Raw genomic sequence first — 16108 nt, forward strand, 5'->3', positions numbered from 1 at the left:
ACACACTCACAAGTGACCCCCCACCCCACACACACACACACACCCCTCCACACACTCACAAGTGACCCCCCCACCCACACCCCACACACACACTATGCACACATTCATTTACATACACAAAAGTTGGGGATGTAGTAGGAGATTGACAAGCGTGATATATTTTTGCAGACAATGTGCAGGACTGGGCGGCGGTCATATTTTGTACCGCTCTGTGGTACATCTAGTTATCTGTTTGTTTCAGTAGCTTTTGCGCAGCTGTTATTGCAGAAGTTTTGAATATTAGGCTTTCTATTCTGGCATTTTGTGTATACATTTGAAAATAAAACAAGAAATAACATTATTTTTGGTATTGCAAGTTTATCTTGAAGGAAAACTCAATCACTGATTGTATACTGTGTGAAAGCAACAGGAATTGTGTCAATGGTATGGTCCACAACTAATTGTAGTTTAGAAAACGTGACTACAGATGAGACCAAAGAATGTTAGCGGTCATTAAATGGCCAGTGGTAGCGTAGTGGTGGCTAGCGCGTAGTAGTCTGAAGTGCTGTTGTGGGTTCAATTCCTGGTTTCCACTGTTGTGCCCTTGAGCACTTAACCCAAAGTTGCTCCGGGGTCAATGGCCCTTGTAATATAATTGTCATATGTAAATTACGTTGGATAGAAGTGTCTGCTAAAAGAATACATGTAAATGTAAAAATTGTAAAAGGACAATTCCATTTCCTACACTGGACTATTTGACCTTTTTGACACTAAATAGGATTCATGCATTATCATATCGGATATGTAACCATCCCACCTCTTGTAACATACACCTCAGGTGGCTTTAAACACCATGTTCTCTACATCTGAGTAACTTATGCATTTACCATGTATACCTACCTTACTGTTCTGTAACTGACCCTAGGCAGATGCGTCAGGCCCTTGAGTCGTGGATCTGCTCGAGGTTTCTTCATACATATTATATATGTATCTCCAATTCTAGGGAGTTTTTCCTCGCCCATGTTACCCATGGGCCTTCTTTTCTTTTCTCTGATTGTCTAACATTCTGTGAAGCGCCATGAGAGATGTGTAATGTTTTGGCGCTCTGTAAGTGAAATTAAATTGAAATTGACATCCAAGTGATGAAAGCAATGCCACTGATGGCTGTCTGCCCAAACATGAAATCATAATACAAATATAGGGCAGGAAAATGCAGCATCTTTATTGTAAGTGGACGCGGAAATCTGAGGTGAAAATCACCCCATTTCAATTATATTTTATATCAGACAAAGCTTTCTTTGTATTGCACTGCAAACAGCAATGGAACACACACAATTAAAATAATCTCCACTCTTTCGTGACAGTACGTAGTTTACATGGTTGGAGTTTCCTTGCAATCTTTGGGAAAATTAACAAGTGAAACTACAAGGTTAAATGTTACCTCCTCGGCAAGCATTCCATTTGACCGTAACACAACATGTGCGAGCACGCCATTGTCTCCGCTAGGTACACAGTTATACTGCACAGACGGAATGTGCATTTTACAAAGGCCAAGTAATTGTCTAATAAGGTTGAATCATTATCGATCAGGTGACAACCATATGCTGTCCATCTGGATGTGCGAAATGGTTGGTGTGTTGTCGTCCATTCTCTGACGGTGTTCCCACACTGCTCCAAACCCAGGTCTTATGTGAGGCTGAAAGGACAGTTAGAAATTAAGGATAATTTTGTAATACACTTAGCACCCAATATCAATGTAGGCTTGCACAATATGAACAAGAGGGTATATTTCTCAACTATTAGACAGCATAACATCACTTTATCTGCCAGAGTTCTCTCAAAGCCACTGACTGTGGATCATGTTAATGAGCCACACATTTGTTAAAAAGCAAGCTGGACAATGCAACTGGATAGAAAATGCTTACCTGTCAATCAAAGTGTCCCTCATGGAGGTGGCGATGGCGCTGGGCTGTGTCTCGCTGAGTCTGAAAACGCTCTCAATAACCGACAACTCTGTGCTCGTGGTGTCCAGCCCGCAGAATGCACACCAGTCATTCACCACCATACCGGCGGCTATGACCTCGCTACCCCGGTTAACTGTACCTGCCTGCAGGAGGGAGATCATGTTAGGGCATTTTGTTAGAATACAAAGCAGGTGCATTAAATGTAAACATCAATAGATATCTAGAATTATGGAGATCTTAGAAAAACTACGGGTTCAAAGCATAGGTTAAGATAACATGTGGATGATGGTTAAATTTGATAGAAGTCAGTCCAGTATCAGCATATATACAACAGGCACATCCCTCATGCTAGCAGCGCATTTGCAATTGAGGAAATCCCTTTATGGATGATTGAGTAAAGTAGAAAACTGAAAAGGTTCCCTCAAATTAGATTTCAAACAATACCTACTACATAATAACAAAATTAAAGCTCCTTCAAGAAAAATTAAATTAGTCCAACCAATGGAATTCCTGATGGGAATAACTAGTCAGTACTGATGCCACTCACCACTAGAGGCACTTGAAGAAGAGACGAGAGCTCGTCTTGGTCCTCTATTGATGTCTTGGGATGCACGAGACCTCCCTGATTACTGAAAGCGCAGTAGCTGCCCACCAGGACTTGCTCAGCAATGGTCTGACGAAACACCTCCACCTTCAGACTGTCTGCCAGAATCTCCTCAGTCTCCTGATCAGACCAAAACAAAAGATCATAATGACTTATGCTGCTTGGAATTCTTCAACATAAACCACCCATGTGTTCCAGCAAGGGGTCAAAATAAATTCCTCATTTTAAGGTTTCTGTGAGGGCTCTCTCTTTGGTATTCAGCTGTGATATTTGTGTCTCATGTATATGTGCAATACTGCTCTCTGGACTACAAATCATCATTAATCATTATACTATCATTGATTGAAGATATCATTGGTTATCATACCAGTGGTTCAGTTTGCTCACCCTATCTAGATCGGGATGGACCAGTGCGACATAATCGTTGCAGGCGATAACGTTGCCCAGTGCCGAGAGACGCTCCTCTACCCTCTGGATTCTCACTGTATCTGGGAGGCTATTACGAATGTGCTGCAGTTCCTGGTCCGTGGTGTTATTTGGAACCAATAGACCATGACGATTTCCTAAACAAAGGAATTATAGTGCCGATTGAAAAAAAGTGAGACAGATTGCATTAAACTGAAAAAATAAATCCCAAATATCACAAAGAAAATTACTTCAGATGAAGAGAACTTATTTCAGATGGTCATGGCAACACTACATGGTCATGACAACAGAGGGAATAGGTTCCAATCCAGCCATCAAAACAAAAGTGATCTTACATCACATGAGAACATTCAAATTGTGTAACTCATAAAAACACACACTAACGTCAATTATCCAAATTATTCCTATGAACTGTACTTACCCACACACATTCTTCCAATTATACGACATCCGGCAATTGATGCATGGACAACAGGTATAGTTTCAGACAACTCCCCTTCAAACACACTGAAACGAGGCAGTCATTATTTAGGCATGTCATTTGGGCAGGTCAACATTGAAATAACTAGAGAAGGATCAAGTACAGTCGCTCTTCAAATTCCATTCAACTAGCTTTAGTTCATAGTTAAACACAAAAACAAAAGAATACTTAGTGAAGAAATTACCTGTAAAAGTTTTCTGATCCGCCTATGGCGACGAGACAGTACGTGTTTGTGAGCTTAGCAAAGCAGCCAATTTCGTTGTTCTTCTCAAAAGATGCTCTTACTGCCATGTTGAAATATCAGGTCGAAATAACGTTACGTCTTTTTATACCTGGTAGGGACATGGATTAACAAACATCAACAATTCAAACTCGTAAATAGAGTTGTATAGGTAGCTATCAGTCAACATTACCCTACACGTAAACGTCACCTACGAATAAGACCAAAGTTAACTTCGGTCTGAAACTTTACAAGGTAACGTGGGTTGTCGTTAACGTTACCGTTATTGCTTTGCTTTCCTGCATTAAATGAATCAAATGGATAGCGTGAAACAACAATATTACTACATTTTTGATTTCAAGCTTATGGTGTACTTTGTAACGGACATGCCTATGTGGATCTATTTCAGAGATAGCAAGTTTGCTTGCTTACCCAAATGTTACTCATTATGGCTAAAGGTAATGTTAGCCAGCTCGGTAGCTAATGTTGGCTAGCTAGAGAATATCCAACTACAAAGTACTCAGAAAGTTACATTTACAGATTTACGCTACATTCGTGATACGGTACGAAATTACATTGTTATTATATTGGTATTTTTGTCTCCACAAACAATGAACTTAGATCTAAAATAAATACACATTTACCAATTGCTGAAATGGCCTCACTACAGGCGTGGATTCCACAACTCACGTGTTCACTTCCCCTAGAACGCCAATACGTTGTGACGTTTTAGTACATAGGCCGATGTGGAACATTTCTTTACCCTCTTCGCGGAAATATGGATCTTCCTTCCATTAGAAGAAGAAACCTTAGACACTTCACTTGTATCCGGAGTACTTTATTTAGCTCGGTGATTAATTAATGCATGCAATAGTCAGGATAATTTGGTCTACGACTATGAGGGTAATGTTATTGGTGCACGTTGCATATCAAAGGAGTGACACTGTGTAGCTGCTTTCAAGATCTTACGGCACTCGATTTACAAAGGTGAGCAGTTGTGTACACTGAATTGTGAAACAAATACAAGCGTATTTGTTTCTCCCTCTCCTTCTCTTCTATAACCTGCATAGCAACTGTGCGCACAATTCACGCACAGTGGATTTGTGAGCCAACCATTCTAAGGGCTCTGTGTGACGTCTTATTTGTTGACACTTTCATTAGCTAGCCACCTGTGAAACGTCATTGCAGCAGAGGCATCACCACCCACCAACGTGGCCACGTTTTCTGCCTAGAAACACCATCGACTAATTGGAATTGCGAGACCAAAGAATCCCGTGGGCTGGGACCAACGTGGGGTAATATTTTTCATGCCAAGTGGGTAGCCTAGTGTATGTAGACATTTGTGCACCGACGACCCAAACTAATCCTCTTCGTGTGTGTCAGCTTGTAAACAAAGCACACTTGCCCTACCGCAAAATTGTTTCAAGACAACCTTGAACTTTTACCTTATTGTTGTTCAACTGTGACAGCGTTGGTTGTAAAATGAATATACATTTGTGAATCACACTATAGGCCTAATGCATCGATTTATGGCCGTCTACAGCTCTAGCTCGAGTCTTGCATACTGCTTTTGTTACATGATAAGGGACAGCCGCCCAGTCTGCACCAGCCCTGTAAACATTGCTTTTAAACAGTGCCAATACACCCCACAAGGGGGCAACAAAAATGAGGTGTTATGGGAAAGTTTGTCCAAAGAGAACCCCATGTTTTTGTATCCTTTCAGTGTACTTGATTATCAGACCATTGTTAGATCTTTTCTTGTCAATTCATATAACTGAAATGTGTTTTTTAATTATTTTTTTTTAATCTTGACCTGATGGGGGAAACAATATAAACCATTCCTAACACATCATCCAATAAAGCAGGGGACATAGGCCCATTATTTTTTAGTCACCTATTATTTAGATACAATAAGTTGATATATTTGATCTGTGTTTGATGCAGACATGGGGGCTGGACAGAGTGTAGAGGAAACCAGACGGTTGGACAACGTCAGTGACCACATCCAGAAGTCCAACGCCCATCCAGAGGCTGACATGGCACCTAACCCACAGGAGCCTGCTGCGGAGCTCCCCCAGCGCAGGATGGGCGACAAGAACGTGGATGACATGTGCTTCATGATCTCATGCACCAACTGGTACTAGAGGGTGGTGGGTGGCAGCAGGCGACGCATTTAAAAACAGTCGTACGCACACCCCAAAACTTTTGCCTTGATGCCGCATCCTGAGAGAATGATAAAGCTAAGAGTGTTCACCTCTGCACCTCACGATTTACTCCAATAGCGTAGATAAAAAGCACAAGTACAGTCGAGGAAGTGGCCGCGCTGCGCGTGGGGGGCTCAGGTGCAGTGCTAATTGCACTGTTATTACCGTCCAGGTTCGTTCAGACAGCTACTCGGAAGTCTAGAGCATGCAAAAATAAACCCTTCTACTGCGGCGTGCACACCTTTATGCTGGGTTTTACCCGAGTTACCAGGCAGTAGGCCTTCTTAGCAGGCTTTACAAAAAGGTTGGAAGATTTAAGAGGAAAGGGATATGCATCAATAACACTGTGTTTGAAAGTATCTATCATTTGGTGTGTCATTTACCCTTGTTAGTTGGGTACCGTTTGTGATATGTGCACATCCTTCATGGTCTGGCATGTAATTTAAGTTGCATACTTTTGGGCTTTCATAACATTATAGGAGTCGTGAATCATGAGATTCCTTATAAACACTCATTGTTTTTTTCTACAGTGTAACATGGTGAGCAGGTCAAGACACATTTTTGTCATCAGCCATTGCAAAGCTTTTTAAACCTTTTATTGACATTTCTTTGTTAATAGAACATGGTGATATTGGTAGATATACAGTGTATAACTGTTGAATGAAAATAATATATAAAAACAATGTTTACGTTTATGTAATTAAAAGTGTTTTTTTGTAAATAAAGCTTAAATAATATGGTGTATAATAACATATTCTTTTAACTTTTATCCGTTTCTGAGATTAAACAGATCAGACAGAAAAAGAAAATTAGAAAAGATCAGACTTTTCAAAAGTGTGTCAGATTTTTATATTTACACAATCATTTATTAGGGGGTTCGTTCAACTCACAGTCATCTTGGAACTTCTTTTTGTTAGAAAAAAACTCATTTTTGTGTCGTATTTCGAAAACAGACTGAGTTTGATATTCACTTTGATCAGTCAGAAAATAACCCAAAAAGAATATTTACATAAAATACATCGTAAAATATCATGAAAACAACAAACAAAAGTGAATTTCCTCTTTAAAGCTATGTTAGATAAAATCTCACTTGATCCCCAGTAAAACTTTAATACAATTTTTTAACTTTAAAAGTCTGGACTACCTCTGATATGTTTTTCTCCTATTACTTCTCATGTAACAGAACTATAGAAACAAAAGGCAACAACAGGCAAGTTACAGATGGCCGTTGTCTATAGCCACCATAATGTTTATATAGGCCAAGTAGGCAAATCCAAGGACTCTTCATCCTCCCAACCAGTAGAAAATGGTATTACATATAATTAAGAGAAATGTAAAAGGTAGATGGACCAGTCCCATCTATCCCCAGACTCATAGCTTTGTACGTACTTTGCATCAATATTTTCAATAAATATATGCCATATATTTGTCATAATGCTACTTAAAGTACCCCTCATACAACCAACCCCCTATATCTTTCCATAGTAATCCATATCTGATAGGCTACACAGTAAACACTGTTTAACTTCATTTCTGGACAAATTAGTTGAAATAATGTATATTTACACATACAGTGGTTTTAGCCTGTTTATCCTGATTGAATCTTAGTCAGGTATGCACACACATCATGATGAAATCAATGATCCAAATCAGTTCCTGGAACACTTGTATTTCATTGTCCACAAGAAATTTATCTTCTAATGGCTTGCAGAAGATGATGAATGAGATTTAATTTGCTCTCCCCACCGGTACAAATGGGATTTAACGACCCGAAAGCCATGAAGATTAAACAAGGCTGTGCCTGATTTTTTCAACCAAAGAATAATATTGTCAATATCTCTGCTCCATTCAAGGATGTAAAAATGTAAGGTGTGCATTAGAGTAAGAATACATCATTAGAAAAAAAGAAAAATTCAATCTCAGCATCACATTTTAGCACCAGTAGGTTCAATTATGAATTTCCAGGACTATCCTTTCATAGAAAAACTGTCTCTTGAATTTGAATAGTTGTACACTGGCAATGGCCTTGTATTCAGATTTCCACCAACTCCACCTCTTGAAATATATCAACCATATTGAAAGTCCTACCAATAACAGCAAGAACTAAGACGGCGTAGGATTGTGATGAATAATTAGTTTGTATTTGTGGGCAAAAGTGTGCTGTATGGTTGAGCATCCTTTTACCTAATATCCTGGGTTCAAAATGCATTTTCAAAAGTATCAAACACTGATGTAATATACTGTAGACAATCTTTAGACAGATTTAGACCATTGGGAATAAAGAGGCTACAAATTAAATATGGAGGTCCCTGTGGATGACTGCACAAGCAATCCAGACCTTTGTCTCAAGCTAATCTGGAGATGAGAGAATGGAATCATTCCTGAATGGGCACACACACTTAGACGTCTGCTCTGACACAGTACCACATCTCGATCAACCGCCAAGCTGCTCAAAATAAAGGAGGAATCACAAATGAAAAAGACCAAGAAGACTGATACGCACACCTGCCTGTAGAAGATAACAGATGATGCATATTGATTATACACAATATGCAAAGGAGTATATGATATAATAGAAATTATAACAGATTATGCTGATTCTGAACATAAAAGAAAAGATTCCCAGCTCCTTATAGAAATTACTGAGGGAATTGAAAGATATAAATAGAGCAGGCCATAGCAAATTTTAAGACAAGGCACAGTGTCTTAAAAAGGTATCAGCAGAAGCTGCTAAGGCAGACATAAATGTAAAAATCAAAGAAACTGTCTGTTTCTGAGGATATTTCAGGATAGAGAACATTTTGGAAGACAGCAGCTAACAGCAACTACAGTAAGTGAAACATACTGTACATGTGTTTCCATTCCAAAACTCCTCAAGAAATAAATGAAAACTGCGCTCAGAACCATAAACAAATGACAAGTGATAGACATTCAGATTTCTCAGAGACTCGACAAAAGACCAGGATGCATGAGCTTTGTAGACACGCGCCATGTGTATACGAATACACACACACACACACACTTACAAATCGGAACCTCTGGAGTAAGCGTCAGGGGTGAGAAGCAGCACACACAGAAGTAAGAAAGGAGAGTCTATGGTGGAAAGACACAGGGATCAAATCAGGTACTGACCCTTTCTAGAAATAATGGATTATCAAACGCAGGCCAATAGTAACCTGCGCCGGATGTCTTGCTGAGAGCCGTGCATGATATGGGCACTAACTACTTCCTGGGATAGCGAACTTTAATTGGTCTCCACTGCAACTGAGTGTGAAGACTGCCTGTTTGACACGTAGCCGATTTAATCAGGAGGGGAACTCAAATGAAATGAAATGTATGCAGGGAGAAAAAGCCCATCGATAACAAATTCCTTGAAGCGAAGCAATTTGCCACTTTATAAAACTGCATCTCTCTCTCTCCCCCTCTCCATCAACATGTTAAAACCAACCCCAGGGCAACCACTAAGTACATTTCGTATGCCAAACGCACTCAGATTTATCTACTAAACTTGGCTTTTTATAAACGAGCAAGCAAATGTCACTTGTGCTGATGACAAAGGGATGTCAGTTCATTAAATGACACAGTGAAATCAACTGTCATAATATGTATATCCAATATGCAGGATTATTTGCATGGGTAAACACATAAACATAAACTCCGGGTCAACTAGACCTCGGGGCTGAAAACACAGTTGTTAACCCTTATCCCATTGTGTAAAAAATTCAAAAGTTGGACAGGCTAGCAAAAAAATCGTTATGTCATAAAACATTCTGGTTACTCCTCTAAAAGGGTCTGCCCCAACACATCTCACTAAAGGTCTGCCACAGTAAGGCAAATGAATGTAGTATTGTCCAGCAGAAACACATGGTGTGAACAATATGCAAATAGGGACAACGGCCTATAAAGCAGCTTAAAACTTTTCTCTACTACAGTAGATGTCTTCATAGTCACATCCATATGACAAGCTCAACGTTTTATAGCAGCACCACATATTTTGATGACACTACTTTTTTCACTATTCAAACATCCTATCACAAACTTTCTATATGTTAGAAATGGAGATGACCAAGGTCAGCATTTCAGTGGTCATGGCTGAGTCTGGAAGGGATAATGTTTACTTGGGCCACGCAAAGCAATACAGGTGATTGTGATTGTGAGTCACTCATATATTAGCACTGAGCACATTACAGTACCACAGAAACACCACACAAACCAATGAAAGCTTGATAGGCTTGATAGACAAGGGCAAAGAAGAAACACAGAAATGGTCAAAATGAAAACTCCTTTGTCAATGCCCCGGTCAAAGCTCAGTATTGTAAGTATCTCAAAATGTGTTGCGTATCTGAATAACACCTCACCCAAATGTGTGGACAGTTGTGTGCTCGCCTCGTCCCATCACAAGAAATCATTAGTGGGAAGGTGATAAAAGCCTTCTGCGCCTCTGTTATGATCCTTGGATTTCTTTACTTATAGCAATAAACATGAAAACTTAAATGATGGGGGTGAGAAAAGCATATTCAAAGTGAACCTAAAACATTTTAAAGGCAAATACATGGAGTACGGCAGAGAAAACTGTTTTTCTCTCAGCGGGGATTTCCAGAACCCAGCCCCAATGGGAGGTTCTGTCTGCCATGTTTGATCTCAGTTTCTTGGGGTTTGCAAGCTGCGAATGAGACAATGCATGGTGCAACACCTCCTCATCTACAATTTGGCATCCATCCTCCTATTTTGCATGAGGAAGAGGACTAGACATGATGTCTTACTGCCACTGTTATGTTTTCAGCACTGCAGGTTAATTAAAGTATATGACATCTAACGCTACCTCAGTTCTCAAAACCATTCTCACACCAAGGCCAAATACTGACGTAGCAATCTTAACATCATAGCACTAATGAGAAGCCTGTCCTTGCAAAGCTAGCTGGGGGTGAATTTGAATTGGGGATGAATTGTGTTTTTGTTTCCTGTTTTTTTTATTTTCAGTTTTTTTTTATTTCCTGATTCACACAGAAAAGTCAATGTGGCTTGCTTATGTCTGAAAAAGGTAGTATTATATGAGGAAAAACAGGAAATCAAAGGGAAAAAAAGGTCTTATTGTCTCCTCCTGAGCACTTATGTCAGTGAGTGTGACGCAGCGCATGCTGTAATTATTTACTGTTACACTGTACCTGAAGCCTGGAAATACCATAACAGGAAAGGGATGTGGTTTGCCTGAATGTTACAGAGCCATTCCAAAGCTATAACACTGTAACAATAAGTAATTACAATAGACGTTTGATTTACATTAGTTACATAGGAAATCAGAGCACTGACATGTATTCCTAGAAAAAAAGAGGCAATGCAAATCCATAAAATAAAAACAAAATATATAAATTGGTAGACTTTCAGTGATTGAAAACTTCCAAGTGAACTCAAGGCAGAGGAGTCTTCTACCCGCTCCACGGAACAAGTGGAGTGTGTGTGTGGGGTCAGAGTTCATCAGCAGCCTGACCACTGTCCACTAGCCAGCGTTTAGACTGCGCCAGTGCTGTGCAGTACAAGTTGAGTGAACATAGAGTAAACCATAACAACGTCTTTCTCAGCCTGAACTCAAGGTCATTCCGTAAACTTAAAAAGTCTTAAAACTGTTCCACAACAATCTTCCTTTTCTCACTCTCAATTTCTATGGCATTTCTACCTACATTTTAGTTTATTTTGTTTTGTGTTTTCTTTTTTTTTTTTTTTTTTTTAAATTTGATTCGCTCTTCTTGTTTCACAACTGATATTACTTTTGAAATTCATGTACAAGTCCATGTTGGATTAAGACAGGAACTGCTGGTATCTGACTGCGAGGCATGCTCCGTCTCCGTCCCTCTGGAGGACAGTCTGTGGGCAGTCTGGCGGAGGGACAGTATGCGGGTCGCCATATGGCCTCCAGTGACCGGGCCAGATAGAAGAGGACAGGTGGAGCACAGGTGCATTAGACCAACCAGTGGGAAGACGGCTCCATCGCGCGCTCCAGACAGAGCCTCCCACAGCTCCGCTGTGGTTTTGTTGTGTTTGTTTTCGTTCGTTTTCTTTTCTCGGCTCATGGTAACGGTACGCACACAATTCTCGTTTTTTAAGGTTTCTTCACGGAGGGGGGTTTTGGGAGGAGTAGGGAGGGAGTGAGGGTTGTACGAAACCCCAAAGGGATTTGCTCCTTCCTTTACCCCTCGTCTCACAATAGATTGTGCAAAGACAGGCACTGATCACATGATGCACCCAAAGCGTTTGTTTGTCTTTTTTGTTATTTCTTTTTTTTGTAGCCCTCTCAAAAACTGTTCTATCCGTTAGCCTTCAGCTAGCGCCACCTAGCCTGTCATACCCACTCCTGCACGGGGTGTTTGTAGTAGGTGACGTTCTGCTGCACCCCTTTGTTCTTGAACTGAAAGATGGTGTAGACCAAAACCAGGATGCACAGGGAGAGGATGCAAGGGATCACCACGGCGATGGCGTTGACGGTGCTCGGAACGTCGTTGATGGCCACCATGATGTCCACGTCGTCGTGGGGCAGCTGCCGATCCTTGTTCTTCTCCATGTCGGACTGGTCACAGCCCATCCAGTCTTTTAAGATGGACTTGGGGTAGCCGGGCTCCACGAAAAGCTTGGAGTTATCAAACTTCCAGTAATCTTTGCCTTTGTAGAAGTAGGTGTACACTAATGGAGACAAAAACGAGGACCAAAGTTAGACACACTGGACAATACAATTGTTCCTAAAACTTGTAAGTTGAATGTTTGAAAGTGGACCCAAAAACCTATGCGGTGTAGAGCCAACCCCAACCACAATGTAGCCTTTCTTAAGAGGAGCTCTCTAATTTGAAAAACAAAGCAATGTATCTTTCAGCACCACCCTAATATCTTAGAATATTGAAATATTTCTAAAGCAAATGTGTATTTCTAGCTTGCTAACATACTTTCATTAGAATCTATATTTCCAGACACTCTGAGATGAACATGTGAATAATCATTAACAAGTGACATTTACTGTTCTTGGAAACACTCAGGTGTTACAGCTCAGTCTGCACTGTTATTTCCTTCAAAGCATGGCCTGAAGCATCTGGGCTTAATAAGAGTCTTTTACTCTTGCAAACTGACATGATCGATCCATAACACACGCATATGTCATGTGTTATATAAATGTCAAGGTGTTATTGCAATAAAAAATATAGGAACTATTTTCCTTTGAGTTGTGTTTTATGAAGGACAAAATGTATTAGGGAAAAAAAAACGACTTTCCCCAATTTTTTATATCTCCTCCTTGCGCACCACCACACGTCGGGACTCCCTGTAGAAATGGCTGAGCGACTGAAAAATCATGAGCTACAGGCAAAACAAGTGAACCAAATGGGCCGTATGACCCTCGCCGACTTCCACTTCTCATGTTCGCGTGTAGCCCCGGTCCCTCTGTGAAATGTAGTGCAGGAGGTTGTGACATGACTCGCACAAGCGATGATAGCTCCTTCCGGAACAGGGCTCGGGGGACGCTGGGGAGCGTCTCCGTGCAGTTTTGCTGGAGCTGCACAAACGGGAGGCTTCTTGCGGCCCCACAGAATTAACCCTTCGCGACCCCTGCTGCCACCAGCACTTGCAGACAAATCCTTTGATGCTGAGCCCAATAAATGGGGGCTGCTTATGCAACAACAGAGGCGCTCTCAGCAACAACCACCTGACCAAGACTGAGACTGTCCCCCATCAACACTAGGCTATACTGTACTGCTTTATGCAAAAACACCCAGCAACTATAGACACCATGTAAAACTAGATGTACCGCAGAGCGGTACAAAATATGACCGCCGCCCAGTCCAGCACATTTTCTCCACAAAAAGAAAGCACGCTGAAAGGCCTATATGATTCTAACTGTCTCACTAAATTGCATTATCCACACTCAATTCTCACTGGTATCTGCTAGACAACAAGTACCAAAACATGATTAGTTCATAGATTTCACATGTAAAATTCATTTTATACAACCCCCCCTCCATCTTGCCTGTTTATAATTCTGAGAAATTCTTGATTGTTTGTGTTATGTTTATGTTATGTGTGTGGGTGTGTGTGTGTGTGTGTGTGTGTGTGTGTGTGTGTGTGTGTGTGTGTGTGTGTGTGTGTGTGTGCGTGTGTGTGCCTGCGTATGTGCCTGTGCATGCAAGCGTATGCATGCAAGTATGTGTCATACGTATGATTACTGTGAATGTATGTGTGTGTATCTGTTTGTGCACATGTGTGCACATGAAATGGGTTAACATGACCCCTGGAGGCAAACATACGGAAAAAAATGGTCATCCTAGGTCCTACAGTTCTCAAGATATTCACAGAGAACTGTGTCTGCCCTACCCTCCTTTCAGGGGGTCCAGTCCAGCGGGGGGGGCTACAGATCAAAACGAAAAATGACGGTTCCATGCTATCCATGTGGGGGTACATGCCCACCAAGTTTTGTGTACCCCGGTCTTGGCATGCATTCAGAGGGTGTCATAATGATCCTACACTTTTAATTTCGTGCAGTTTTGACCTTGTCAGCCAGAGATATTGTGATGAAAACACCTAATTTTTTTGCTTTTTAATTTTTTAACTAGGTGGCTTTATACATGAAATAAGTGGTAATGGGATGGGTTGACATGCCCCTTAAGACCAACATACATAAAAAGGTGGACCTCCTAGGCCCCACGGTTCTCGAGATATTCACAGAAAACTGTCTCCGCCACCTACAGGCCAGTTGGTCTATAGTAACATAAATTAATTTATTGTGTGGCCCCCCATGAACGGAATTCCACAAAATTTGGCGTGCATACAGAGGGTGTCATAATGATCCTACACTTCCAATTTCGTGCAGTTTTGACTATGTTAGGTCACAGATACCTTCAATTACAACACCTCATTTTTACTTTTTTGTGTTTAACTAGGTGGCGCTATACATGAAATGAGTGGTTATGGAATGGGTTGACATGGCCCCTTGAGATCAACATACAAAAAAAATGGTCCTCCTAAACCCTACGGTTTTCGAGATATTCACAGAAAACTGTGTCTGCCCTACCCTCCTTCGGGGTCCAGTCCAGCGGGGGCTACAGATCAAAACGAAAACGATGGTTCCATGCTATCCATGTGGGGTTACATGCCCACCAAGTTTCGTGTACCCCGGTCTTTCAGTGTCCCGGGAATCATTGACGGAAATGTGGACATGCAAAAAAGAAAAAAAAGAAAAAAAAAAAAAAAAAAAAAATCTGACTAAACCTATATGACCGCCACTTCGCTGCGCGGTGGTCTTAATAATCATAACGAGAATACACCAGTGATTTTCACTGGAATAGACCAGAGCAAATAAAGTGTTACTTTAGACCATTTGGGAAGATCCTATGATGAAATCCAACACCAGCCGAAACAATGGCATATGGTACTCGTGTGCCTGTTGACATGATGTCAGAGAGGCAACTGAATAATATCAAAATGCAGGTGTAAGCATTAGACAGTAGTGAATAAAAGATACATTAGCTGGCCACATTACTCTCGTAAGTCATGAATTTCTACAGCTACAGCCGTTTCATTTGATCAAACTTTAAAAGCATTTCTGCAAGCATTTTTGCAAAACCAGGTTTCCACAGGTTTTGAATACTGAGTGCATGCCAAGTGCCTACCAACTGGGATTAAAATAGCTTGCTCCAGAATGATGCAATTTACACCAGGAACACTGTTGATGGGCATCTATTTTAGTCTGAATGGGCAGGATGTCATATCCTGTAGCTCACATATTGGTGGCACACATTTGTGTCTTTTCTGAGAAGGGAGGAATGGTGCTTGTTCCAACTGCCGCTGACATTTACCAGACACTGATGGCCGGCAGTCGCTGTCGATATGTAATTAAAGGTTACTGCATGAAGGTCATGGTCATTAAAATCATGCTGAACAACCTACCTATCTACCTGTTAACGTGCCCTGCAGTAATGATCGTGGCAAGCCCATGACACATGAATCATTGTGTTACAGCAGAAACCATTGGTGTGTCTCCACCAGGAATCAGCTTCCCAGAATCTATTCTCTGTCCTCACACTCACTCACTCGAGAGGCAATAAAGTGGCCTTCAGTGACAACACTGGGGTGAGGTGTATGTGTGAAGAGGTGTGTGTGTGGAGAGAGTGGGGGTAAGCCTCGGGGATATTGGTAACTGTTGACAGACTTAAGAGGGCCGGTTTTCATAATACAGTGAAGCTGAGTGATTGTTGA

At 41.0% G+C, this 16108-nt stretch overlaps 2 protein-coding genes and 1 long non-coding RNA gene across 4 annotated transcripts in view; 1 reads left to right on the forward strand and 2 right to left on the reverse strand.

Moving 5' to 3' along the window:
- Positions 1 to 1177: 1177 nt before the first annotated feature.
- Positions 1178 to 4451, reverse strand: eif6 (eukaryotic translation initiation factor 6). Of its 2 annotated transcripts, none has more exons than XM_048255905.1 (7): positions 4365 to 4451; positions 3639 to 3786; positions 3395 to 3480; positions 2935 to 3110; positions 2491 to 2667; positions 1905 to 2086; positions 1178 to 1675 (listed from the first exon to the last, which is right to left on the reverse strand). In XM_048255905.1, exons 2-7 carry the CDS (start codon positions 3743 to 3745, stop codon positions 1666 to 1668), a joined length of 738 nt encoding a protein of 245 aa, XP_048111862.1. In that variant the 5' UTR covers positions 3746 to 3786; positions 4365 to 4451; the 3' UTR covers positions 1178 to 1665. The 2 variants fall into 2 exon arrangements, with proteins under 2 accessions (XP_048111862.1, XP_048111861.1); XM_048255904.1 differs by having other exon boundaries at positions 4319 to 4422.
- A 36-nt stretch (positions 4452 to 4487) lies between these two features.
- LOC125302622 lies at positions 4488 to 6114 on the forward strand. The gene is made up of 3 exons (XR_007194937.1): positions 4488 to 4661; positions 4836 to 4969; positions 5619 to 6114. It is a non-coding gene; the product is annotated as an uncharacterized LOC125302622 (long non-coding RNA).
- Positions 6115 to 6456: 342 nt separating this feature from the next.
- mmp24 (matrix metallopeptidase 24) overlaps positions 6457 to 16108 on the reverse strand; it is a 31679-nt gene continuing 22027 nt past the window's right edge. The window contains 1 exon segment of the mRNA XM_048255903.1: positions 6457 to 12553. Coding sequence (XP_048111860.1) covers positions 12216 to 12553 — 338 coding nt within the window. The 3' untranslated portion in view covers positions 6457 to 12215.

This window comes from Alosa alosa, chromosome 10 (genome assembly GCF_017589495.1).
Source record: "Alosa alosa isolate M-15738 ecotype Scorff River chromosome 10, AALO_Geno_1.1, whole genome shotgun sequence".
In the NCBI taxonomy this organism is placed as follows: Eukaryota; Metazoa; Chordata; class Actinopteri; order Clupeiformes; family Clupeidae; genus Alosa; species Alosa alosa.

Coding starts and splice junctions, on each gene's coding strand:
- eif6 (XM_048255905.1), bottom strand. CDS start 3,745: ATGGCAGTAAGAGCATCTTTTGAGAAGAACAACGAAATTGGCTGCTTT. Junction 3,111..3,394: donor AATTGGAAGAATGTGTGTGG/GTAAGTACAGTT, acceptor TCCTTTGTTTAG/GAAATCGTCATGGTCTATTG. Junction 2,668..2,934: donor TCCATCCCGATCTAGATAGG/GTGAGCAAACTG, acceptor TGGTCTGATCAG/GAGACTGAGGAGATTCTGGC.